The sequence below is a fragment of the Choloepus didactylus genome, chromosome 5 (assembly GCF_015220235.1).
Source record: "Choloepus didactylus isolate mChoDid1 chromosome 5, mChoDid1.pri, whole genome shotgun sequence".
Lineage (NCBI taxonomy): Eukaryota > Metazoa > Chordata > Mammalia > Pilosa > Megalonychidae > Choloepus > Choloepus didactylus.
In genome coordinates, this window is record NC_051311.1 from 10653445 (window position 1) to 10681274 (window position 27830).

A 27830-nucleotide genomic window follows, 5' to 3' on the forward strand; every position below is an offset into this window, starting at 1 on the left:
CAAATTCAACTAGGGGTCAGGTAAGTGAAAGCTTTGTAGGCTTAAAATAATAATAATAATAACAGTCATAGTAGTTACATTAATGGTGCTGATGAGCAGGTGGTAGGCATGGACTTAACAATGTCTATATAAACTTACAACCACCATTGAAGCATGTATTACTATCTTCCCTTTCATATTAGAAAACATATTTGGTGAGGTGACTAATGTTCCCAGGTCACAACCCTACCAAGTAGGGAAACTAGGAATTAAACTCAGTCTTCAATGCATCTAATGCCCATTTCTTTTCTCTTTATCACCCACGTACAACTTGTCTTCATTAAAGGAAGAGTATTTAATTAAAGCTATTTTCCTGCCCTCTGCCCATACCCATTAAAAATAAAAATATCTTTAAGATACTAGAAATGAACAAAGAAAAAAAAATGATGAGTCCAGAATATCTGGAAAGAGTCATAGTCAAATAGCAATAATCTAATGTCAGTATTATTCAAAATAAGCAAGTTAAAGGAGAGTCAAACAAAAGAAAAATCACTTTCAACTATTTATGTTTCAATTAGCATCTTTTAAGGGAAAGAATATAAGAAGCAGAAGTTAATACTATGTGAGGTTTAAGAAATTCAGTATTTTATGTTGAATGCCTGCATGGTTATTGATTTCTAGGTCCATTCTATTATGGTCAGAGAATGTGCTTTGAATAATTGCAATCTTTTTAAGTTTATTGAGGCTTGCTGTACCCCAGCATATGATCCATCCTGGAGAACATTCCATGAGCACTAGAGAAGAATGAATATCCTGGTACTTTGGGATGTAACACTCTAAAAATGTCAGTTAAGTCTAATTCATTTATCAGATTGTTTAGACTCTCAGTTTCCTTATTGGCTCTCTGTCTGGTTTGTCTATCCATACAGGAGAGTGCTGTATTGAAGTCTCCCACAAACATTGTAGAAACATCTCCTGCTCCCTTCAGTTTTGCCAATGTTTGTCTCATATACTTTGGGAACACATTGACTGGATGTATAAACATTTATGATTGCTATTTCTTTTTGGTGAATTGTCACTTTTATTAATATACAGTGTCCTTCTTTGTCATTTATGATATCTTTGCATTTAAAGTCTATTCTGTCTCATATTACTACTGCTACCCCTGTTTTCTTTTGCCTCATACTTGCATGGAATATTTTTTCAATCTTTTCACTTTCAATTTCTTTGTATTTCTAGGTATAAGATGGGTCTCTTGAAAACAGCATATCAATGAATCATAGTTTTTAATCCATTCTTACAATTGGTATCTTTTTATTGGGGAGTTTAATACATTCACATTCAGTGTTATTACTGTGAAGGCAGTTCTTGAATCAACTATCTTATCCTTTGGTTTTTAGTTGTCAGATATATTTTCCTCCCTCTTTTTTTTTTTTCATAAAATTACCCTTACTAATATTCTCCAGTTCTGTGCCCTTCTCCAGACCTCTCTCTCCTTTCTTTTTCTCAGCTAGGAGGACTCCCTTTAATATGCCTTGCTGGGCAGGTCTGTTAACAAATTCTGTCAGCATTGGTTTGTCTGTAAAAATGTTAAACTCTCCCTCAATTCTGAAGGGGAGCTTTGCTAGATAAAGAATTCTTGCCTGGAAATTGTTGTCTTTCAGCATCTTAAATATGTCCTACCACTGCTTTCTCACCTCTGTGGTGCCAGCTGAGTAGTCAGTACTATGCTTATGATACTTCCCTTGTAAGTGGTGAATCACTTTTCTCTTGTGTTCAGGACTTTTCCCTTCTCTTGATTTGACAATCTGATTAGTATGTCTTGGAGTGGGTTTATTTAGATGTACTCTATGGGAGTTCTTTGGGCATCTTTGATTTGCATATTTATGTCATTTAGAAAGGTTGGGAAGTTTTCCCCAACCATGTCTTCAAATACTCTTCCAAATCCTTTACTCTTCTCTTTCTGGGACACAATAATTCTTACATTTGTGCACTTCATATTGCCTATCATTTCCCTTAGATGAATTTCAAATTTTTGATTTTTTATACCATTTCTTCTCTTATGTATTCACATTTGATTGTTCTGACCTCTAGTTCACTTATATTTCTTCTGCAATATTATATGAAGTAATAAACACATTAACAAATCAAAAGGGAAAAATCAAGTGATCATCTCAATAGATGGTGAAAAAGCATTTGACAATATTCAGCATCACTTTTTGATGAAATCATTTCAAAAGATAGGAATTGAAGGAAACTTCCTCAGTATGATAAAGGACATATATGAAAATGCACAGCCAGCATAGTACTGAATGATGAGAGACTGAAAGCCTTACCCCTAATATCAGGAATGAGACAAGGATGGCCACTGTCACAACTATTATTCAATGTTGTGCTAGAAGTTGTAGCCAGTTCAATCTGGCAAGACAAAGAAATAAAAGGCATCCAAATTGGAAAGGAAAGAGTAAAACTGTCATTATTGGCAGATGATATGATTGTATACTTGGAAAATCCCGAGAAATTGATAACAAAAGTACTTTAAGTAATAAACAAATTCAGCAAATTGGCAGGATAGATTACTGTGCAAAAGTCATTAATGTTCCTATATACTAGAAATAACCTAATGAAGAGACACTCAAGAAAAAATTCAATTCACAAAGCAATTTAAAAAATCAAATACCTATGAATAAAGTTAACCAAGGATGTAAAAGACCTCTACACAGAAAATATAAACTTAAAAGAAATAAAAAAGGACCTAAATAGCGGAAAATTTCCATGTTCACGGATAGGAAGACTAAACAAACATCATCAAGATGTCAATTCTACCCAAACTGGTCTACAGATTCAATGCAATTGCAATCAAAGTTCCAAAAACCTACTTTTCAGACCTGGAAAAGCTAGTAATCAAATTTATTTGGAAGGAAAAGGGGCTCTGAATTACCAAAAACATTCTAAAAAAGAATTTAGGAGGAGGATTTACACTTCCAGACTTTAAAGCCTACTATAAAGACACAAGGGTCAAAACAGCATGGTATTGGTACAAAGATCAACATATTATTCAATGGAATCAAACCAAGAGTTCAGAAGTAGACCCTAGATCCATGGTTGACTGATTTTTGGTAGAGTCCCCAAATCCACTGAACTTAGAACAGTCTCTTCAACAAATCAGCTGGGAGAACTGGATAGCCATATCCAAAAGAATGAAAGTGGATCCAAATCTTACTCCCTTTACAAAAATTAACTCAAAAGAGGATCAAAGACCTCAGTGTAAGAAACTGTACCATAAAACTCTCAAGAGATAATGTAGGGAACCATCTTCAAGACCTAGTAATGGGAGGTCACTTCTTAGAACTTACACCCAAAGCATAAGCAACACCCAAAGAAAAAGTACATACATGGGAACTTCTCAAAATCAAAAGCTTCCATACCTCAAATGAATTTGTCAAAAAGTTAAAGAGACAGCCAATGCAATGGGAGCAAATATTTGGAAACCATACGTCTGATAAGAGACTGATATCCCACATATATAAAGAAATCCTCCAACTCAATGACAATAGTATAAACAGCTCAAGTATAAAATGGGCAAAAATATGAAGAGACATTTCTCTGAAGAGGAAATACAAGTGGCTAAAAAACACATGAAAAAATGTTCATCTTCACTAGCTTCTAGGGAAAGGCAAATTAGAGCTACAATGAGATACCATTTCACACCAATAAGAATGGGTGCCATTAAACAAACAAGAAACTACAAATGCTGGAGAGAATATGGAGAAATTGAAAATCTTACTCATTGCTGGTAGGAAGGCATAATGGTACAGCCACTGTGGAAGGCAGTTTGGTGGTTCCACAGAAAACTAGATATTGAGTTACCCTATGATCTAGCAATTTCACTTCTCAGTATATACCACGAAGATCTGAAAGCAGTTACATGAACAGACATTTGTACACTGATGTTCATAGCAGCACTGTTCATATTTGCCCAAGGTGGAAAAAACCCACGTGTCCTTCAACAGACGAGTGGATAAACAAAGTGTGGTATATACATATGTTGGAATACTATGCAGCAATAAGAAGGAACAAGGTCTTGAAACATATGATGACTTGAATGAACCTTGAAGACATAATGCTGAGTGAAGTGACTCAGACACAAAAGGATAGATATTGTATGTTACCACTACTATGAACTCCCTGAACAAGGTAAAATCAGTGTCTTATAATGTAGAATGTAGGGGAATCAGAAGCTAATGAAGGGGGAATGATAGCCTAGTATCTACAGACATCATAATGACACTGAACTTAAATGTATGGGAGTGGACAGGGTGGATGACTATTCATTATTGAGACTGTGCCACATATATTCAGTGCCACACTGAAGGCAAACATGATTGAAAGGGTTTGCTTAAATGTATACGTATCCCACAAGTGCTTGCATGATCTACTTCTAAGGTATGACACTGGTACAAAGAGTTAACAACAGAATGGTAAATGGGAAAAACTACATATTGCATATTATAGACTATATATGAATATTATAGACTATATTTAATAGGAATACATTACCAGTACCACACTAATACCAGGGTTAAATAAGCAGGGGCTGATAAGAGCTTTGGGATAATTTGGGTTATGATAATTGTTTAAAATTTGGTAGTGATGATGAGTGTACAACTAAGTAAAGACAACATGAAACACTGTTTATTTTGGACAGAATATATGTTACATGAAATTAGGAACCCCCTACTTAATAAATCAAGCTCTTGATCTTGAGGCTTACTCTAGTGAATTAATGGCTGTAAAGAGGAAGCTAAGCCTCCTTCTAATAATGCCTAGGAGTCAAGTCCAGAGAACCTCTTTGCTGTTCAGATGTGGCCTTTCTCTCTGTAAGCCCAATTCTGCAAATAAATTCATTAACCTACCCTCTTTGTAGAACATAACCCCCAAGGGAGTGAATCTCCCTGGCAAAATGGAATATGACTTCTAGGAATGAGCTGGGCCCTGGCATCCAGGGATTGAGAATGCTTTTTTGACCAAAAGTGGGGGAAAAGGTAATAAAATAAGGTTTCAGTGGCTAAGGGCTTTCAAACAGAGTTACAAGGCTATCCTGGAAGTTACTCTAATGTAAGCTCTAGGTAGATATTCCAAATGTCCACAGTATGCCAAGCCCTAACCAATAGTAGTCCCCAAAATACCAATGAATACCCAGGTCCCTATCTGAGACTCTATAAAAGTTTCACTCACTATGTTTACTTTTCAGAAACTTAAATATCCTGAATGTTCTGATGCCAGATAAGTCCAAAACCCCAGAGGCAACAGCCTCTCCAAGAACATCAACCAGATGCATGCCCCTTCCCCATAATGTTGACACTGCTTTTTAATATGAATAAGTTAGGCTGGTGGCTGCCCAGATATCCCTGAGACAGTGATCAAACAAGAGAGAGGGGTAGCAACTGACAAAACAGGATTTAACAAAGGATTATGAATACTGATTATTTATATATATATATTTTTCATTTCTAGGATACTAGAATGGCTAGAAGGACATAAATGGCATGGTGGAACTGTAACATATAAGATGCTTCGAACTTTTCTCTATAGCAACTTGTTAAATTATACTTTGAAAGTTATCACCTTTCTGTGTATGCATTCTTTTTCACAATAAGGAAATAACTGAAATTGTGGAATAGTAATTCATAACATTCTTTGAAATTTGATCTCTAACTACTTGCTAAATTGTATTTTGAAAATTATCACCTTTCTGTATATGTGTTATATTTCACAATAAAAAGTTAAAAAATTCAGTATTGCATCATAAAGTAAAATAAAAATTAGTCTGTACTTTACAAAATCATTAATGAGATCATATGACAAAAAATCAGATTATAAATCACAAACATCAACAAATATCATAAAAAATATGAATCCTGCTACATTCTGGTTTTCATGTTGCCCCATCAGAAAAACTACTTTGCTACTATCTGATGATTTTTGTGGATATTGTTCACCATATAAAAATAATCATAAGTTAATAATTTTCTTATTAATTCAGTCTCTCTGACATAAGTGGTTGTTACCACTCTGGAACACCACTGAGGTTTAAAAAAAGGAAGAACTACTGTACCTTTTTGCCTTATCAACTGCACGTATATTTGTTTCTTTCTTTACTAAAAATTCTACCATTTGCTGTTTGTTTTCACTTACAGCAAGTAAAAGTGTTGTGAAGTCATCATAAAAATGAGTAAAAACAGTTTATAATGTACAAAATTACCTATTTCTCAAGTGAATTTAAAACCTGAAAAAAGATTGCTTCCCTTCCTGTTAAAAGTTCCTTCTAAGTATGGAATCTGAACAAACTGTAGGAGTTAAATTGTTTAGGAAATATAGATCTTGCACCTTCTAAATATCTCTTCCCTTGGTCTCAAATGGAATTTGAGGTTATAAAATGCAGTCAGTATTGTCATTTACCCTCTGGCCCAATTTGCTGCAGTCCTAACCACATCTGTTTCATTCATATCTTTAGTTGAAGTCTTGACACTTATTCAGCTTTTTTAAGTTGCTATAAGTTCTAATAGTGACATTCATATCTGCCAAGTTCTAGCTCTGAGTTTCAGGTGTCACACGGGCCTAGTAGGTTTCAATAGGTTAGTGAGAAATACATCACATCCCAAAGTAATTTGGACAGAGAATAAAAATATATAAGCAGGGCCTCCCTGAGAAGCTGGGGGGAAAAGCAGAGGTGTTGGGCTTCCTCCCCTGGATTATTGATGATGTGCTCACAGACACTGAGGACTGGCCATTTGATGTGCCATGCTCTCTATCATGGGACTTGCCCTTATGAAGCTCATTACTGCAAAGGAGATGCTAAACCTGTTTATAATTGTGCCTAAGAGTCTCCCCGAGTACCACTTTGCTGCTCAGAAGTGGCCTCTCTCTCTAGCAAAGCAAAATTGGTGGGTGAACTCACTGCCCTTCCTGCTATGTGGGATCTGACACCCAGGGCTGTAAATCTCTGTGAGAACATGGGATATGACTCCTGGGCATGAATCTGGACCCAACAACAGGGGACTGAGAACATCTTGACCAAAAAGGGGATGCAAAATGAAATGAAATGAAAAAAATTTCAGTGCCTGAGAGATTCCAAATGGAGTTGAGAGGTCACTCTGGTGGGCATTCTTATGTACTATACAGATAACCCTTTTTAGGTTTTAATGCATTGGAATAGCTAGAAATAAATACCTGAAACTATCAAACTGCAACCCAGTAGCCTTACTGCTTACAAGGGATGACAGTGTAATTGTGAAAGCCTTGTGGATCACACTCCCTTTATCCAGTGTATGGGTGGATGAGTATAAAAATGGGGACAAAAAACTAAAGGAAAAATAGGATGGGAGGGGAAATGATTCGGGTGTTCTTTTTTACTTTTATTTTTTATTCTTATTTTCACTTTTTCTGGTACAAGGAATATGTTCAAAAAATAAATTGGGGTGATGAATGCACAAGTATATGATGGTACTGTGAACAACTGATTGTACACTTTGGATGATTGTATTGTATGTGAATATATCTCAATAAAATTGAATTTTTTAAAAAAGCATTTAGACACAGTCACATAATTGGTAGTGAATTTAAGAATTCGAGAAAGAAAGGCATACTTCTCTACTTACACAGCTCTATTGAAAAATCCACCCATGGTTCTAAGGAAATGAGAAAACACAACTGGTGGATTCTAGCATGGCATCCAATTTCCATTTTTCTGATCCCTCTGCTCTCATCTCAAGTGTAAACAGACTTTCTTTCCCTGAAGTAGGAAAAGGATTAAGTAGACAGGACATTTTCTGGTTCTGGGTGGCACATGTTTATAAGTTTTCCTTTTGTAGCATGTATGGGTTTATTATGGACTAAGGGCAAGCCAGAGCAAAGCAATTTGGCATGCTTGCATTTGCCTTTATGAGGAGAAGCAAGTGCATCTGCAGGGGCCACCCTGACCTGAGTGGCAAAGAAGCTTCCTGGAACCCCTGAAGGGGAGGCTAATTACTTTCCTTATAGGGATGCTAAACCTAAGCCATCCTCCTTGCACAACAGCAAACGAGCTTTATTTAAATCATCCTCAGGAAAACGGTGGCCAAGGGGACAAGAGTGATCATTATCACCCAAACTTAATTTCTGGCCAACTTTAACCATCAGCCAACTCTCTGGAAGTTAGTCAGGCAGTTGCTACACTGCTACACAGATCTCAGGATCAGGATTCAAATCCACCTCATCCTGAGAACCACATTTGGCAGATATCCTTTCCAAAACTTCATAGCCATTTCTATGTACTATATCAACACAAATGAACCTAATGCAGCCCTTAATGATACGTGGTGGAAAAATCTGAATGTTCACAATAACATGCTAAATGAAAAAAAATCACTTCAGTTTCAACTCATACTCTCATGGCCAATTCCCTTTATCATTTGGAGATTTGGCCAAAAAAATGAAAGAGTAAAAATATAGTACATACTGAAAGCTGGATTGAATTTTCCTGGGTAGTGGTGGAATAGACTAGTAAACTCAAACTGCATTATAATTTCATTGTGCATAAAATCCTTTCCTCCCACCTTCCCATCCAGACATTCTAGATTTGAGAGCAGAGTTTAGACTCTTGTCTAAGTGGCTATTTCTGCCAGAATAGGACACCAGTTAATTATTTTTCTGAATCATTGCCTATTCCACTCAATTTGATTTCCTCACAGACCTCTTAAAATTGACCTTGAGGCAAGTTTACAACTCACCATTTCACAAACTAGGAATTATCATCTACAGAATTGAAGAGCACCTTGCCTAAACATATAAACTGGAAAAACAAATCTCTTGAAATTTTCCCTCAATTACTAAATTTCCAGATTGACCTGAATATTTCTGCTTGTTCTCTCCTTTTTCTTTTCCTCTTCTTCTCTTTTAAGCCTTGGTCATTGAGAGATAAATCACTTTTATAATAAAACAATTTTAATAAAATAGGATCTGTCAACAGCAGCAAGAATTCTATTTATTATAAAATGCTTTTCCCTAGTTTTTTTTAATAAAACCTGTTTCCAAACCAAATATGTAAAATAGACCCTATTTATGTCAATATTAAAAGAAATTTATTTCAAATATTTTGTAAATGAAGCTGGTAGATCTCTGCTTTGTTTCTTGCCTCAATGTTTGCCTTGTGTGAGAGCAGTTTGGCTGCTATTGGTATCTGCTGAGCACAGACAGCATAGTGGAGAGCGGTGTTGCCACTGGCATCCGTAATATCTGGGTCAGCACCATGTTCTAGCAGGATGGTTGCACATTCCTCTTCCTGGCATTGTACAGCCTGTCAGTATTAGAAGGAGAAACAGACTTCAAATTCTAGGAATTAAGAGTAAACATTCCAAATATTTCACTGATTAGTTATATGAATTTGCTTTTGTCCTAAGTATTTAAGTCAAATCCATCTCATGCTGAAACAGCTGACCACTACATACCTTCTTCAGAACCATCCTATTTTCACTGTCACACAGGTTCAGCTGGCACTTTCTCTCTACCAGGAGAGTTGCCACTTCTGCATGGCCATTGGAACAGGCCAGAGGCAGAGCAGTCCTATAAAAGTGAGAGGACTTTTCAGGAACTTATAGTCACTATCTCAAGATGTACAATTATTAGTTTAATTGTAAACATTAAAGAGCAGGCAACTCCTAGGCCTTCAAAACAAAGACTTATTTTCTTCTGAAGTTTAATATTTATTAGCACATATTACTACATTAATGAAAGAGCATGGCCTTTCAATTCAGCCCATTTGGGTTTGAAATCTATTTTAATTCTCTGACTTATCAGCTCTCAGACTTTCTTTGCCTCCATTTCCTTATCAGTAAAATTGGGAGAAAAATTGCAGCTATCCAATAGGACACCACTGTGAAGCTTAAATCAGAATCCATACAATGTTTTTATAACAGGTCCTGGCAGAAAAAAACAGTTCAATAAATGTTAGCTAAAATTACTATTACTACTTAACAATGACAACATTTCACCTAAGTAAAAATGATACAATTATACCTATTTTGCAGATATGTATTAAGCATTAGAGAAAAACTGAATTTCCATGATTCAAAGATGCTCATTTTCTCACGTTTTAATATCTCTGATATTGGAATGCAACTTACAGTTGATGATGTTTTACAACCATGGTTAGCTGCATTTTTAAAAATTTTATTGATACATAAAACAATGGGACATCGTTAATGGGACATTGCACAGTTCACAGTGCCATATAGGAAGAGAAATATGGTACATACAACAGGTTTACTGAAGTTCTGGTCATTTGGTTGGCAGTTAAATAAGGTTTAATTCATTAAAGTGTTATGGGGAAAAAGGGTTGAAATAAAACAACAACAAAAGGAATTAAAAGGATAAAATAATTGTTACTTTGATATTCAAGAAACATTAACTAAGCCAAAGGAAACTCAGAATTTAAATGAATAGGTATAGCTCATTTTATATCTAGGAATATCTAGGAATAAATTCAACCAAGGATTTAAAGGACCTGTAGTCAAAAAAATTACAAAGCATGGCTAAAATAAATCAAAGACTAAATAAATGGAAGGACACTCCATGCTCATGAACTGGAAAACTAAGTATCATTAAGATGTCAATTTTATCCAAATTGATTTAGAGAGTCAACACAATCCCAACCAAAACTCCAACAGCACACTTTGAAGAAATGGATAGGTCAATTATCAAATTTATTTGAAAGTGTAAGGGGCCCTGAGTAGCCAAAAACATCCTGAAAAAGAAAAACAAAGTTGGAAGAATCACACTTGCTGACTTTAAAGCATATTACAAAGCTACAGTGGTCAAAACAGCATGGTACTGGCATAAAGACAGACATGTTAATATCAATGAAACCAAAATGAGAGTTCAGAATTGGACCCACACAATTATGGCCAATTGATTTTTGACAAGGCTGACAAGTCTACCCCAATGGGTCACAACGGTGTCTTTAACAAATGTGCCAACAAAAAGAACACCCATATCTCAGACCTTATAAAAAATTACCTCAAAATGGATCAAAGTCCTAAATATAAGAGTCAGGATCACAAAACTCCTATAAGAAAATATAGGAAAACATATTCAATATCTTTTGGTAAGCAGTGGTTTCTTAGACTTAACACCTAAAGCACAAGCAATGAAAGAAAAAATAAGATAAATGGGACCACATCAGAACTGAAGATTCTTGTGCTTCAAAAGACTGTGACAAAAATGTGAAAAGGCAGCCTACTCAGGGGGAGAAAATATTTGGAAACCACATACCTGATAAGGGTTTAATATCCAGAATAAACGAAGATATCCAACAACTCGACAAGAAAAAGACAACCCAAATTAAATATGGGCAAAAGACTTGAATGGACATTTTTCAAGGAGAAAATGGCTAAAAAACACATAAAAAATGCTAAAAATCACTGGCTCTGAGGAAAATGCAAATCAAAACCACAATCAGATATCATTTCACATCTACTTAGAATGACTACTCTTAAACAAACAGAAAACTACAAATGCTGGAGAGGATGTGGAGAAAAAGTAACACTTATTCACTGCTGGAATGTAAAATGGTAGACCCATTGTAGAAGACCCTTTAGTGGTTCCTCAGCAAGCTAAGTACAGAACTGCCATATGACCCCGTAATCCTGCTACTAGATATATACTCAAAAGAACTGAAAGCAGGGACATGAACAGACATTTGCATACCAATGTTCAGAGTGCATTATTCACAACTGCCAAAAGATGGAAACAACCCAAGCGTCCATTAACCAATGCATGGATAAAGAAAAGGTGGTATATATCTATGATGAAATATTACTCAGCAGTAAGAAGGAATGAAATCCTGATGCACACAACAACATGGATGAACCCTGAGGATATTATGTTGAGTGAAACAACCCAGACACAAAAGGATAAATATCATATGATCTCACTAATATGAGCTAAATATAATGAGCAAAGTCATGGAGTTAATATCTAGAATACATGTTATCAGAAGATAGTGAGGGTAGACAATGGGGAGCTGATGCTTAATTTGTGCAGAATTTTTAATAAGGTGGACTGAAAATGTTTGGAAATGGATAGAGGTGATGGTAGCACATTACGGTGAGTATAATTAACAGTGCTGAATCATATAAGTGACCGTGGTGTGGATGAAAGGAGATGTTGAGGGTCATGTATATCACTAGAAGGAAAGCTAGAGAATAAAACATGGAAGTGTTTAACATAGTGAACTCAGTTGTGGATGACGAAGGTAGTTAATAGTACAAATATAAGATGTTCTTCCATGAACTAGAACAAATACATGTCACTATTACAAGGTGTTGGTAACAGGGTGGTATATGGGAAAAGATGCACCTAATGCAAGCTACGGACTATAGTTACCCGTAATATTTTAGTAACTTCCATCAATTGTAACAAAAGTGGGACACATGCTATTTGTCAATAATACAGAGGTATAAAGGATATGGGGTTTTTCTTTTTGGAGCAATGAAAATGTTCTAATATTGATTACTGATGAAAGCACAACGATCCTGTGATTATACTGAGAGCCTCTGATTATACTGGCGCCAGACCTCAGGTGAAGTTCCTCGTCCAGGCACTTAGGGTCTTCAGAGGGAAGGAGCTGAGACTTTAGGTTTGAGGGCCTCATGGGGGCAGCCCCTGGAAAGATATACTTTGGGGGACAGTCTCTTCCGAAAGAGCCACTCAGAAGATTAACTACTGGGGGGACACCCCTCGGGCGACAGCCTCAGCGGAGATGGCCTCTCAGGGGACCGGCCATCGGGGGACCGACGAGTCGAGGCTGCACCCCGGGCGCCCCGAACCCCTCCCGCCGGCCCGTCCTCACCCGCCACGCGGGCCCCATCACCTGTTCATTTTGTCCTTATCATTCCCACGGCTTTTTCCGAACAGAAGGATGTGCTGCACTTTGGCCACTTTGCCGCGGCTGGCGGCCCTGTGGATCTTGCCGAGGTCCGGGTCCCGGAGGAGGTACCGCGACCCGCCGCCCTGCGCGGGCTGCCGGCGCTCGGCGACGGATCGCTCTTCCTCCTCCGGAAGCAGAAAATTCTTTTCATGGCTGAGGGAGGGCTCCAGAGGCACCTCACCCGTCCCTCGGCTTTTCACCATCCCCCGAGCCAAGAATCAGGACTAGAGGGGTCCACACCCACCATCCTCACACATCCCTAAACGGAACTTCTGGATTCTGGAACTTTTAGGCCCAGAAAAAAACTGTAGCCAACCGAAGCCGCTAAACAGAAAACGCGGGCGCGCCTCCGGAGCCGGCGTCCCTGCGCGTGCGCACGCGCGTGAGGCTTCCGCGTGCGGTTCCCGCGGATGCCCAGAGCGCGTGCGCAAAGTCCGGCCTCTGCAATCTTCTTGGTGGTCATCAGGCTATTAAAGAATATCTCCTTTACTGTTTTACTCTCTGGGGTATTTCCAGAAACAAAAAAGTCAGTTAATACTCCCTGTTTTCTGTAGTGTTATTTAGCCCTCTACCGAGAATCGGGTCCATCTCTTCCAGGGTTCTGCCTGACGGTGATGAAATGAGGATAATTAACCTACCAAATCCCTAGTATTCTTTCATTTATTGAAGATGAATTAGGTGCCTCTCTGTACAGCATTCCATTTAGTCCCAGAGATGCAAAGGTGTTCAAGGTAACCTTCCTGGTCCGTCACAGGGGAGGAGGGAGCAGACATGGGAGCAACAAATTAGGGAGCAGCATATTACAGACGGATAAACCACAAGTGCTAGGAAAACAGAAAAGCAGTTAGAGGTCGAAGGAATAGAAAAGGGCCAGAGGGACTAAGAAGTCATCGCTCTACAGATGATAAGAGAAATGCAGAAAGAAGCTAAAAGAACCAAGGACATATCCTCAGAGTTTATCAACAAGAAAGGATAGCATAGAAGAAGGGCCTATAAAAGGGACTGAAAAGGCCTGACAGCATCTAATAGGAGGAGCACCAGGGACCTGCGAGGCTGTAGAATCCAAAGCAGAGAAAAGCCTGGGTGAGAGGGTCTGACTGCCCCATTCTAGGTGGGCAGAGGACCCTTCTTTGGGCTTAATTCCAAGCTTAGAAATATGTTCCCTAAGCAGTGTCATTTTCCTCTGCAGAGTAGGGATAAAATATATATGTGCTTCTTTGTGCTGTATAAACCCAAGGAGCCAAATAAATCCCTGTCTCTTTCCAGCTCACTTTGTTTTGTTTCTGACTCTGTTATGTGGGGAACACTTAAGTATAGTTTTTTTCTTTAACCAATTGTCAGTTTAATACATGGTATAGATAAACAATGGAATAGTATACAGCCATAACACAGAATGACATTCGGATAAATGCTACAATATGGATGAAACTTGATGACATCATGGTGGGTGAACAAAGCCAGATAAAAGGACAAATATTTATGAACTTCCTTATTTGTGTGTGTGTGTGTGTGTGTGTGTGTGTGTGTGTGTGTGTGTGTGTGTGTGCCACTGTTTATTTATCCATTCATCTGCTGATGGACACTTGTGTTGTTTCCACTTTTAGGCAATTATGAATAATGCTGCTTTGAACATTGCTGTGCAAATGTATGTTCGAGTCCCGGACTTCAATTCTTTTGGGTATGTTCCCAGAAGTGGGATTGCTGGGTCATATGGTAATTCCATGTTTAACTTTCTAAGGAGCTGCCACACTGTTTTTCACTGCAGCTGCACCATTTTACATTTCCACCAATGATGCACAAGCGTTCCTGTTTCTCCACATTCTCTCCAACACTTGTTATTTTCTATGTCTATTTCTATTTTTCTGGTGGGTGTGAAATGGTACCACATTGTGGTTCTGATTTGCATTTTCCTAATGATGAATCATATTGAGCATCTTTTCATGTGCTTCTTGGCCATTTGTATACCTGCCTTGGAGAAATCTATTCAAATCTTTCTCCATTTTTTAATTGGTGTGCCAGTTTGAATATATTGTGTCCCCCAAATGCCATTGTCTTTGATGTAGTCTTGTGTGCAGACGTTATCAGTGTTGATTAGATTTCTTTGAGTGTTTCTTTGGAATGCGCCCCACCCAGCTCTGGGTGATGACTCTGATTGGATAATTTCCATGGAGGTGTTGCTCTGCCTGCCCATTTGGGGTGGGTCTAAGTTGAGTCACTGGAGCCATATAAATAAGCTGACAAAACTAGAGCAATTGGGTTGTTAGATTTTTTGTAGCTGAGTTGTAGGAGGTCTTTATTTGGGATATTAAACACTTACCAGATATATGGCATCTAAATGTTTTCTGCCAATGTGTAGGTTGTCTTTTCAATTTGATAATGTCCTTTGATGCACAAAACTTGTTAATTTTTATGATGTCTCATTTATCTACTTTTTGTCTTTTGTTGCTTTAGCTTTTGGTGTAAACTCTAAGAATCCTTTGCCTAATTCAAGGTCCTGAGGCTGTTCTGCTATGTTTTCTTTTAGGAGTTTTACAGTTTCAGTTCTTGTATGTATGTCTTTGGCCCATTATGAGTTGATTTTTGTATACAGTGTGAACTAGGTGTCCTCCTTCATTCTTTTGCATATGGATATCCAGTTTCCCCAGGACATTTGTTAAAGAAACTATTCTTTCTCCATTGGGTGTATTCCGTACTCATTTCAAAAATCAATTGGCCAGAGCCCTTGATCTTGGGGCTTGCCCTTATGAAGCATGTTTCTGCAAAGGAGAGGCTAAGCCTACTTATAATTGTGCCTAAGAGCCTCTTCCAGAGAACCTATTTGTTACTCAGATGTGGCTCTGTCTCTCTAAGCCCACTCCGCAGGTGAACTCACTGCCCTTCCCCCCCTTATATGTGTCATGACTCCCAGGGGTATAAATCTCCCCAGCAATGCAGGACATGACTCCTGGGGATGAGCCTGGACCTGGCATTATGAGATTGAGAAAATCTTCTTGACCAATTGGAGAAAGTGAAATGAAACAAAATAAAGTTTCAGTGGCTGAGATATCTCAAATGCAGTCAAGGGGTCACTCTGGAGGGCATTCTTATGTGCTATATAGATATCCCTTTTTAGGTTTTAGTGCATTGGAATAGTTAGAAGGAAATACCTGAAACTGTTGAACTGCAACTCACTAGCCTTGATTCTTGAAGATGATTGTAAAACTTTGTAGCATACATGGTGTGACGGTGTGATTGTGAAAACCTTGTGGCTCATACTCCCTTTGTCCAGGGTATGGATGGATGAGCAGAAAAATGGGGACTAAAACTAAATGAAAAAAATGAAAAGGGTGGGGTGAGAGGGGTGGAATGATTTGTGTGTTCTTTTTCACTTATATTTCTTTATTCTTCTTTTAATTCTTTTTTTTTAAATCTTCATTTTATTGAGATATATTCACATACCACGCAGTCATACAAAACAAATCGTACATTCGATTATTCACAGTACCATTACATAGTTGTACATTCATCACCTAAATCAGTCCTTGACACCTTCATTAGCACACACACAAAAATAACAAGAATAATAATTAAAGTGAAAAACAGCATTAAAGTAAAAAAGAACACTGGGTACCTTTGTCTGTTTGTTTGTTTGTTTCCTTCCCCTATTTTTCTACTCATCCATCCACAAACTAGACAAAGGGGAGTGTTGTCCTTATGGCTTTCCCAATCCCATTGTCACCCCTCATAAGCTACATTTTTATACAATTGTCTTCGAGATTCATGGGTTCTGGGTTGTAGTTTGATAGTTTCAGGTAAGTACCACCAGCTACCCCAATTCTTTAGAACCTAAAAAGGGTTGTCTAAATTGTGTGTAAGAGTGCCTACCAGAGTGACCTCTTGGCTCCTTTTGGAATCTCTCTGCCACTGAAGCTTATTTCATTTCCTTTCACATCCCCCTTTTGGTCAAGAAGATGTTCTCCATCCCACGATGCCGGGTCTACATTCCTCCCTGGGAGTCATATTCCACGTTGCCAGGGAGATTCACTCCTCTGGGTGTCTGATCCCACGTAGTGGGGAGGGCGATGATTTCACCTTTCAAGTTGGCTTAGCTAGAGAGAGAGGGCCACATCTGAGCAACAAAGAGGCATTCGGGAGGAGGCTCTTAGGCACAATTATAGGGAGGCCTATCCTCTCCTTTGCAGCAACAGTCTTCCCAAGGGTAAATCCTGTGGTAGAGGGCTCAACCCATCAAACCACCAGTCCCCTATGTCTGTGGTCATGTTAGCAACCATTGAGGTGGGGTAGGCCAATACCCCTGCATTCTCCACAGGCTCCTCAAGAGGGCTCTACATATTTTTTTCCTTGTTTTTTTTAAACTTTTTTTTTTAAATCCATTGAATGAAAAATAAAAAAAATAAAAAAAAAACATACAATAAAAGAACATTTCAAAGAGACCATAACAAGGGAGTAAGAAAAAGACAACTAACCTAAGATAACTACTTTACTTCCAACATGTTCCTACTTTACCTCAAGAAAGTTACCTAATATAGCAACATTTCTGTGAACTGGTTCCTACTATACCCATCAGAAATTAACAGACCATAGTCATTCCTGGGCATTCCCAGAACATTAAATTTACCCATGATAGCTTATCTGTTCTTCTTGGATTATTGTTCCCCCTTCCTTAATTGCTCTCTATTGCTAGTTCCCCTATATTCTACATTATAAACCATTTGTTTTACATTTTTCAAAGTTCAAATTAGTGATACCATATAATATTTGTCTTTTTGTGCCTGGCTTATTTCGTTCAGCATTATGTCTTCAAGGTTCATCCATGTTGTCATATGTTTCACGAGATCGTTCCTTCTTACTGCCGCGTAGTATTCCATCATGTGTATATACCACATTTTATTTATCCACTCATCTGTTGAAGGACATTTGGGTTGTTTCCATCTCTTGGCAATTGTGAATAATGCTGCTATGAACATTGGTGTGCAGATACCTGTTCGTGTCACTGCTTTCCAATCTTCTGGGTATATACCGAGAAGGGCAATCGTTGGATTGAATGGTAACTCTATATCTAGTTTTCTAAGGAACTGCCAGACTGACTTCCAGAGTGGCTGAACCATTATACAGTCCCACCAACAATGAATAAGAGTTCCAATTTCTCCACATCCCCTCCAGCATTTGTAGTTTCCTGTTTGTTTAATGGCAGCCATTCTAATTGGTGTGAGATGGTATCTCATTGTGGTCTTAATTTGCATCTCCCTAATAGCTAGTGAAGCTGAACATTTTTTCATGTGTTTCTTGGCCATTTGTATTTCCTCTTCAGAGAACTGTCTTTTCATATCTTTTGCCCATTTTATAATTGGGCTGTCTGTACTATTGTCATTGAGTTGTAAGATTTCTTTATATATGCAAGATATCAGTCTTTTGTCAGATACATAGTTTCCAAAAATTTTTTCCCATTGAATTGGCTGCCTCTTTACCTTTTTGAGAAATTCCTTTGAGGTACAGAAACTTCTAAGCTTGAGGAGTTCCCGTTTATCTATTTTTTCTTTTGTTGCTTGTGCTTTGGGTGTAAAGTCTAGGAAGTGGCCGCCTAATACAAGGTCTTGAAGATGGTTTCCTACATTATCTTCTAGGAGTTTTATGGTACTCTCTTTTATATTGAGATCTTTGGTCCATTTTGAGTTAATTTTTGTGTAGGGGGTGAGGTAGGGGTCCTCTTTCATTATTTTGGATATGGATATCCAACTCTCGCAGCCCCATTTGTTGAAAAGACCATTATGACCCAGTTCAGTGACTTTGGGGGCCTTATCAAAGATCAGTCGGCCATAGATCTGGGGGTCTATCTCCGAATTCTCAATCCAATTCCATTGATCTATATGTCTATCTTTGTGCCAGTACCATGCTGTTTTGACAACTGTGGCTTTATAATAAGCTTCAAAGTCAGGGAGTATAAGTCCTCCCACTTCGTTTTTCTTTTTTAGAGTGTCTTTAGCAATTCGAGGCATCTTCCCTTTCCAAATAAATTTGATAACTAGCTTTTCCAAGTCTGCAAAGTAGGTTGTTGGAATTTTGATTGGGATTGCATTGAATCTGTAGATGAGTTTGGGTAGAATTGACATCTTAATGACATTTACCCTTCCTATCCATGAACATGGAATATTTTTCCATCTTTTAAGGTCCCCTTCTATTTCTTTTAGTAGAGTTATGTAGTTTTCTTTGTATAGGTCTTTTACATCTTTGGTTAAGTTTATTCCTAGGTACTTGATTTTTTTAGTTGCTATTGAAAATGGTATCTTTTTCTTGAGTGTCTCTTCAGTTTGTTCATTTCTAGCATATAGAAACATTACTGACTTATGTGCATTAATCTTGTATCCCGCTACTTTGCTAAATTTGTTTATTAGCTCTAGTAGCTGTATCTTCGATTTCTCAGGGTTTTCCAGATATAAGATCATATCATCTGCAAACAATGACAGTTTTACTTCTTCTTTTCCAATTTGGATGCCTTTTATTTCTTTGTCTTGCCAGATTGCCCTGGCTAGCACTTCCAGCACAATGTTGAATAACAGTGGTGATAGCAGGCATCCTTGTCTTGTTCCTGCTCTTAGGGGGAAGGCTTTCAGTCTCTCACCACTGAGTACTATGCTGGCTGTGGGTTTTTCATATATGCTCTTTATCATATTGAGGAAGTTTCCTTCAATTCCTACCTTTTGAAGGATTTTTATCAAAAACGGATGTTGGATTTTGTCAAATGCTTTTTCAGCATCTATTGAGATGATCATTTGATTTTTCCCTTTTGAATTGTTAATGTGTTGTAATACATTGATTGATTTTCTTATGTTGAACCATTCTTGCATGCCTGGAATGAACCCCACTTGGTCATGGTGTGTGATTTTTTTAATGTGTCTTTGGATTTGATTTGCAAGTATTTTGTTGAGGATTTTTGCATCTATATTCATTAGGGAGATTGGCCGGTAGTTTTCCTTTTTTGCAGCATCTTTGCCTGGTTTTGGTATCAGATTGATGTTAGCTTCATAAAATGAGTTAGGTAGTGTTCCATTTTCTTCAATGTTTTGAAAGAGTTTAAGTAAGATTGGTGTCAGTTCTTTCTGGAAAGTTTGGTAGAATTCCCCTGTGAAGCCATCTGGCCCTGGGCATTTATTTGTGGGAAGCTTTTTGATGACTGATTGGATCTCTTTGCTTGTGATGGGTTGGTTGAGGTCTTCTATTTCTTCTCTGGCCAGTCTAGGTTGTTCATATGTTTCCAGGAAATTGTCCATTTCCTCTACATTATCCAGTTTGTTGCCATACAGTTGTTCATAGTATCCTCTTATAATTTTTTAAATTTCTTCGGGATCTGCAGTTATGTCACCTTTTTCATTCATTATTTTGTTTATATGGGTCTTCTCTCTTTTTGATTTTGTCAGTTTAGCTAGGGGCTTGTGAATCTTGTTGATCTTCTGAAAGAACCAACTTTTGGTGATATTTATCCTGTTGTTTTTTTGTTCTCTATGTCATTTATTTCTGCTTTAATCCTTGTTGTTTCTTTTCTTCTACTTGGTTTAGGATTCATTTGCTGTGCATTTTCTAGCTTCTTCAGTTGATCCATTAGTTCTTTGATTTTGGCTCTTTCTTCCTTTTTAATATATGCATTTAGTGCTATAAATTTCCCCCTCATTACTGCTTTTGCTGCATCCCATAGCTTTTGGTACGTTGTGTTCTCATTTTCATTCGTCTCTATATATTTAGCAATTTCTCTTGCTATTTCTTCTTTAACCCACTGATTGTTTAGGAGTGTGTTGTTTAACCTCCAGGTATTTGTGAATTTTCTAAGTCTCTGATGGTTATTGACTTCTAATTGTATTCCATTGTGGTCAGAGCATGTGCTTTGAATAATTTCAATCTTTTTAAATTTATTGAGCCTTGTTTTATGTCCCAACATATGATCTATTCTGGAGAAAGTTCCATGAGCACTAGAGAAGTATGTGTACCCTGGTGATTTGGGATGTAATGTTCTATATATATCTTGTTAAATCTAATTCATTTATCAGATTGTTTAGGTTTCCAGTTTCCATATTGGTCTTCTGTCTGGTTGATCTATCTGTAGGAGAGAGTGATGTGTTGAAGTCTCCCACAATTATTGTGGAAACATCAATTGCTTCCTTTAGTTTTGCCAGTGTTTCTCTCATGTATTTTGTGGCACATTGATTGGGTGCATAAACATTTATGATTGTTATTTATTCTTGTTGTATTGCCCCTTTTATTAGTATGTAGCAGCCTTCTTTGTCTCTCAAAACATCCCTGCATTTAAAATCTATTTTTATCTGAGATTAATATTGCTACACCTGCTTTCTTTTGGCTGTAGCTTGCATGAAATATTTTTTTCCATCCTTTCACTTTCAGTTTCTTTGTGTCCCTGTGTCTAAGATGAGTCTCTTGTATGCAACATATTGATGGTTCATTTTTTTAATCCATTCTGTGAATCTATATCTTTTAATTGGGGAGTTTAATCCATGTACATTCAACGTTATAACCATGAAGGCATTTCTTGAATCAGCCATCTTATCCTTTGGTTTATGTTTGTCATATATGTTTTTCCCCTCTATTAATATCGTTTAATGTACCCATACCAAATCTCTTTAGTACTGAACCTTTCTCCAAGTCTCTCTCTCCTTTCTTTGTTTCTCTGTCTGTAGGGCTCCCTTTAGTATCTCCAGTAGGGCAGGTCTCTTGTTAGCAAATTCTCTCAGCATTTGTTTGTGAAAAATTTAAGCTCTCCGTCAAATTTGAAGGAGAGCTTTGCTGGATAAAGTATTCTTGGTTGGAAATTTTTCTCACTCAGAATTTTAAATATGTCGTGCCACTGCCTTCTCACCTCCATGGTGGCTGCTGAGTAGTCACTTCTTAGTCTTATGTTGTTTCCTTTGTATGTGGTGAATTGCTTTTCTCTTGCTGCTTTCAGAGCTTGCTCCTTCTGTTCCGTGTTTGACAGTGTGATCAGACTATGTCTTGGAGTGGGTTTATTTGGATTTATTCTATTTGGAGTTCACTGGGCATTTATGATGTGTGTATTTATGGTGTTTAGAAGGTTTGGGAAGTTTTCTCCAACAATTTCTTTGAATACTCTTCCTAGACCTTTACCCTTTTCTTCCCCTTGTGGAACACCAATGAGTCTTATATTCAGATGTTTTATATTATTTATCATATCCCTGAGGTCCATTTCAATTTTTTTTTTATTTTTTTCCCCATTCTTTCTTTTGTGCTTTCATTTTTCATTCTGTCATCTTCCAGGTCACTGATTCATTGTTCAACTTCCTCTATTCTTGTACTATGAGTATCCAGAATGTTTTTAATTTGATCAACAGTTTCTTTAATTTCCATAAGATCATCTTTTTTTTATTTAGTCTTGCAATGTCTTCTTTATGCTCTTCTAGGGTCTTTTTGATATCCTTTATCTCCCGTAGTATGGTCTCATTGTTCATCTTTAGTTCTTTGATTAGTTGCTCTAGGTACTGTGTCTCTTCTGATCTTTTGATTTGGGTGCTTGGGCTTGGGTTATCCATATCATCTGTTTTTTTCATATGCTTTATAATTTTCTGTTGTTTTTGTTCTCTTGGTATTTGCTTAACTTGATAGGGTTCTTTTAGGATTTGTAGACAAATTGAAGACCTTATCTGTAATTTATCAGATCTACAGCTTTGTGGAGTTCACTTTCTCTAACCAGCAGGTGGCGTCCACGAGCCACCTGTTCTCCACAAGCCAGTTCTCCCCTGCTTTGCCTTTGTGGTGAGTGGGGGAGTGAGTCTTGTGGGGTCCAATTGGTGTACCAAGCTTGTGTGTGTAGTTGGTGTTGCCCGCCCTGTATATGGGGCGTTTGTCTGGGCGGTCAGGGAGGGGGGGTGGCTCTAACAATCAAATCTCCCTGGTGTTCCTGGAGTTTTTAAGCTGCTGCAATAGTCTAATCCTTCAGTCTTGCCACAGTTTGTCTCTGCCACTGACCCACAAGTCCTTGGTGTTGGCGTATGGCTCCTGAGACTTGCGAGTGGGCCCCTCTTCCAGGCTGTGCACCCCGGGTCCTCTGTTGAGGGATGACTGTGCTATGTCGCAGTTGAATGCCATCCCCTCAGGGCAGTTCTGGGCTGCTGGGCTGTGTAGGGAGACTCCCAGTCTGCTGAAATGATGGCTGAATGGGGCTTTGTTAATTCACACTGCTCCACCTTCCCAACTCTGGGACAACCAGGTGAGGATGCAGGGAAGGCTAATGTCCACGCCCAGTTTTGTGGTGTGTGCCTGTTATTTGAAGCACTTCCATCACACTGGGTTGTCTGGGGCAGCTCTGGGCTATGGGGCTGGCGACGGGCAGGAGTGTTTCCTGTCCACCAGGATGATGGCTGTGAGCGGACACCCCCATTTTCTTTGGAAGTTGTGGTGTTTAGTGAAATTTCTCAGCCACTGGATTATTGCCTTTTGTCTCAGAGCTCTCTTAGTTCTGCTCTTGTCTTGACCTGCTCATATTGCAAGTCTTTGAGGCTTTCTGTATTGGGCTTCTTAGAGTAATTGTTTTAGAAACAGAAAAAAAAAAAAGATAAAAAAAAAAAGCCCTCCTCACAGATCTAATGGGTTATTGAAATGCTAAGACACAAAGCAATTAGGGCCATTAAGGAAAGATTCAAGGGGCAGAGAGATGAGTTTTTCTTCGGGATTTGCATATGAGCCTCAGGGCCTGAGCTCTGCCCTTCCCCTTTCTATGTTCACCAGAACTCCAAAAATCCTCCTCTTTTATTTTGGAGTTTTTCTTGCTGTTTTTTGCTATGCCTGTCTCCTCTCTGCTGGGCTGGCTGCTCTCAGATTCTCTGGTGTCTGGTCTCAGTCTATATATGGTTGGAGTTTGGATCAGTAGAATGAGTTTCCAATAAGAGCTGCCACTGCAGTTCTCCCTTCTCCTTCCCAGCGCTGATGGCCCCTCCTCCCATGGGACTGAGCCTGGCAGGGAGGGGCGCTGATTTCGCTGATCTCAGCAGTTCAACGTGTTCATGAGTGTTGTATGAAGTATGCCCAAAGTCAAATTGTTCTGTGGTGTCCAGTCCATGCAGTTCCTGGCTTTCTACCTACTTTCCTGGAGGAGTAACTAAAACATACAGCTCACCAATCTGCCATTTTACCCCGCACCTCTTTTTTGGAGTAATGAAAATGTTAATAAATTGGTTGTGGTGATGAATGTATGAAGGAATTGTGAACAGTTGATTGCACAGCCTGGATAATTCTATACTATGTGAATATATCTCAATAAAACTGAATAAAGAAAATCAATTGGCTGTAGATGTGAGAGTGTGTTTCTGAAACCTAAAATCTATTTCTTTGGTCTATATGTTTGTCCTTTTGCAACTTCCACACTGTTTTGATTACTGTAGCTATGAATAAGTTTTAAAATAGGGGAGTGTAACTCATCCAGTTTCATTCTTTTTCATGATGGTTTTGGCTGTTCAGGGCCTCTTACATGCCACATGAATTTGATGACTAGCTTTTCCATTTCTGCAAAGTAGGGTATTGGAATTTTGACTAGGATTGCATTGAATATGTGTATCACTTCAGGTAGAAATACATGTTAATAATATTTAGTCTTCCAATCCATAAACATGAAATGTCTTCAATTTATTTAGGTTTTTCTCTAATTTCTTCAGCAATGTTTTGTAGTTTCCTGTGTATAAGTTTTTACATCCTCAGATAAATTTATTCCTAGATATTTGATTCTTTTAGTTGCTCTAGTAAATGGAATATTTGTCTTAATTCTTATTTAGATTGTTCATTACTAGTGTATAGAAGCAGACTGATTTTTGTGTGTTAATCTTGTACCATGCCACTTTGCTAAATTTATTAGCTCTAATAGCTGTGTTGTGGCTTTTTCAGGGTTTTGTATATATAGGATCATGCCATCTGCAAATAGGGAAAATCTTATTACCAAGGGATGGGGTGGGATAGGGAAGTTAAGGCCTAAAATATACTGGGTTCCTATTGGGAATGATGAAATGGGTTTGGGGATGGATGATGGTAATGGTAGCACAACACTGTGAATGCATTTAACAGCACTGAAATATATAACTGAATATAATTAAAAGAGGAAATGTTACAATGAATATATGGTAACAGAATTAAAATTTTTTAAAAATCCATGAAACTACAGTACACAAACAGTGAACCTTAAGTTAAACCATGGGCTTTAACTACAGGAACAATTATCAAAATCTGCTATCAGTTGGAACAAATGTTCCACACCAGTGCAAGGTCTTGGTGGTGGGGTGATGTATGAGAATCCTGTATTTTATGCATGATTGTTCTATAAACTCACAACTTCCCTAATAAAGGAAAAAAAGAGCCCATTACATCCCAGACCCAAGCTGGTAAAAGAGTTCTGAAAATAAACTCTGCCCTTTAAGTTTGAAAAAAATCAGCAATATTATAAAATTTATCAAATACTTTTTAATTGAGGTTACTTAATTAACAAATCAATTTACTAGCTTTCTTAATAACGAAAAATCTTTGTATTCTGGAATAAAATTCTACTTGTCTATGACATCTTATTTTTTTTAGAACTCTGGTAGTCAATTTGCTAATTTTTAGATAAGATTTTGTATATATTAATATGACTGAGATTGATCTAAAGTTTGGTATGCATGAATTTATCTGCTTTAGATAATAGATAACGATGTTGCTGGTTATTGCCTTCTGTATCTTTTATTCATCATTTTATACTTCTTGTTCATTTTAAGGATACTTCTTGTAAATAGCCCATAGTTGAATTTTGTTTAAGACAAAATCTTAGAGTCACTGATTTACCATATTTGCATGTTATGACTGTTGTTAAATTTAATGATATTCTTTTATTAAGGAAACAACATCTTCTAGACTTCTCTAAAATTCTAAATGTAATTTCAAGTATCTCCTTTCATGCCTTATCTTATTCAAAGCAAATTGGTTGTTTATGTATCTTAGTCCTTTGCTTTTATTTATGTGTGCAGTTTCTCTATGGTTTTATACCCTGATAAGTGATTCTAACAGTGGGTATTTCAAGTATGGTAAAGAGAGAAAACAGAAAGATTTGGGGGTCACTTAGCCTTAGGATCCCCTTTAAAGACTGCCATATCATTGTTATCTGATTCTGAATAATCAAGCTTTAACATTGGGACTGAAAGAGTCCCATGGCAAGAAACGACCTTTAAGAACTCTTCCTATGTGATTCAGGGTCTCATTTCCTATCATGTGTTAAATTTTTTGTTTCTTGAATTATCTATTGATACTTTGCCAGCTAAAAAGAGATATTTGAAGTCCAACAAAAATTTATGTAGAGCAAAATATGGGTTTGTGTGCTAGTGTGAAGCTGCTACATACCCCAGAAAAAGCCAAGTACTTTTAATCATTTCTGTGGGTGCAGACTTATTGAATGGAATCTTTTGATTAGATTATTTCAATTGAGATGTGACCCACCCCATTCAAGGTGTGTCTTAATCCTTTTACTGGAGTCCTTTTTTGAGGGTATAAAAGATACGAAAAAAAAAAAGAGAGACCTTAGAGAGAAAAACCCTGGAGAAGCTGAGAGGACCCATAGAAGCCCAGTGGGTCAGGCCACTGGAATCAGAAGCTGAAGGCAGTGAAACCTGGGAGTGAAGGACCAGGAGATGCTGGCCATGCGTCTTGCTCTCTGACAGAGGAACCCCAGATCCCAGCAGTCTGTCTTCAGAGAGGGTATCTTCCTCTTGATGTGTAAGGGAACAGTGAGGTGCTTCCCAAAACTTACATCTCTTCCAAAGAGAGAAGTAATTTTCAAAAGGTAAGAATCAACTACTTTTAAGAATGAATAAATAATGTATTACAGCACTGTCTGAAAATCCTCTGTGGAATCCCAACTTTATAGGACAGACCATTTCATAAGGTCCTTCCAGGACTAACAATTACTAAACTCTAGTGAATGGGTTTTAATAATTGTCCATATTTTAGTGAATTACATTTTAGAGCAAATTCTGTTAGAAGGAAAATGAAGCATGATTTCTTTCATGACTATTTTATGGTTAATGCTTAGAAGTAAAATGTTTACTTAATTTTATTAAGTGGCCTAGAGTTTATGCCTAAACTACATGTAAAATCAGAATATACATATACTCAATTGCCTCACCCAGGCAGTACCAACTTGAAGATATGTATTTAACACAGGAGGGAAACCCAAAATAGATTTCCTAGTAGGAAATCCAGAAGACTGTGTTTGAACAGCTAGGAAGCATGGGCTTCATGTGAAAGGGGCACATTGTGACCTATGATTTACAGAAGACAACCAGACACTCACTGATTACACTTACCAGCACACAGATCATGCCCCAGAATGAATGTAGGCATATACAAATGTTTTATGATCATGGAGGAAGGTATGAAGTGGAAACACTTGACAATGGTTAATTTAGGTGAATGAGATTGAAAATCAGGTATTCGCATTTTATATGCTTGTTTAAATTTTTACAATCAGTTATTATGTTTGTAATGTTTTTAAAGTGCTTTCTAAAGAAAGAGAATGCAGACCTTGAATCCAAACAAAAATATACTGAGATTATTTCCTCTTTTTATGATTTTTTTCCACCTCTAATTACCTTTAAGATGCCTGTGTTGATTTCTGAAAACTGAGAATGTGAGAAAACCTAGAGAATATGAGGATAACACAATCCAACATCCTCATTTTACAGATTTGAAAACTGAGGATAAACTTGAAGTGCTTTGCCCAGACCCACACCGCCAAGGTGGTAGAGGCTGAACCAGCACTCTTGTCAGGCAGCCTGAGTTATCGTCACAGGAGAAAAGTAGTTCCCTCCACCAGAGAATCTCCTTGTGCTGTGAATCCATCCTCAAAGATTGT

The 27830-nt window shown here is 37.7% G+C and overlaps 2 protein-coding genes across 6 annotated transcripts in view; both read right to left on the reverse strand.

Moving 5' to 3' along the window:
- The window catches only part of LOC119535544 (ankyrin repeat domain-containing protein 26-like), a 961331-nt gene that overhangs the window by 804549 nt on the left and 128952 nt on the right, over window positions 1–27830 (reverse strand). The gene's annotated exons all lie outside the window — the stretch shown is intronic.
- Window positions 9079–13300, reverse strand: LOC119535556 (putative ankyrin repeat domain-containing protein 26-like protein). Its single transcript, XM_037837932.1, has 3 exons — window positions 12890–13300; window positions 9468–9582; window positions 9079–9316 (listed from the first exon to the last, which is right to left on the reverse strand). The coding sequence occupies exons 1-3, from the start codon at window positions 13147–13149 to the stop codon at window positions 9107–9109; spliced, it is 585 nt and encodes a 194-aa protein (XP_037693860.1). The 5' UTR covers window positions 13150–13300; the 3' UTR covers window positions 9079–9106.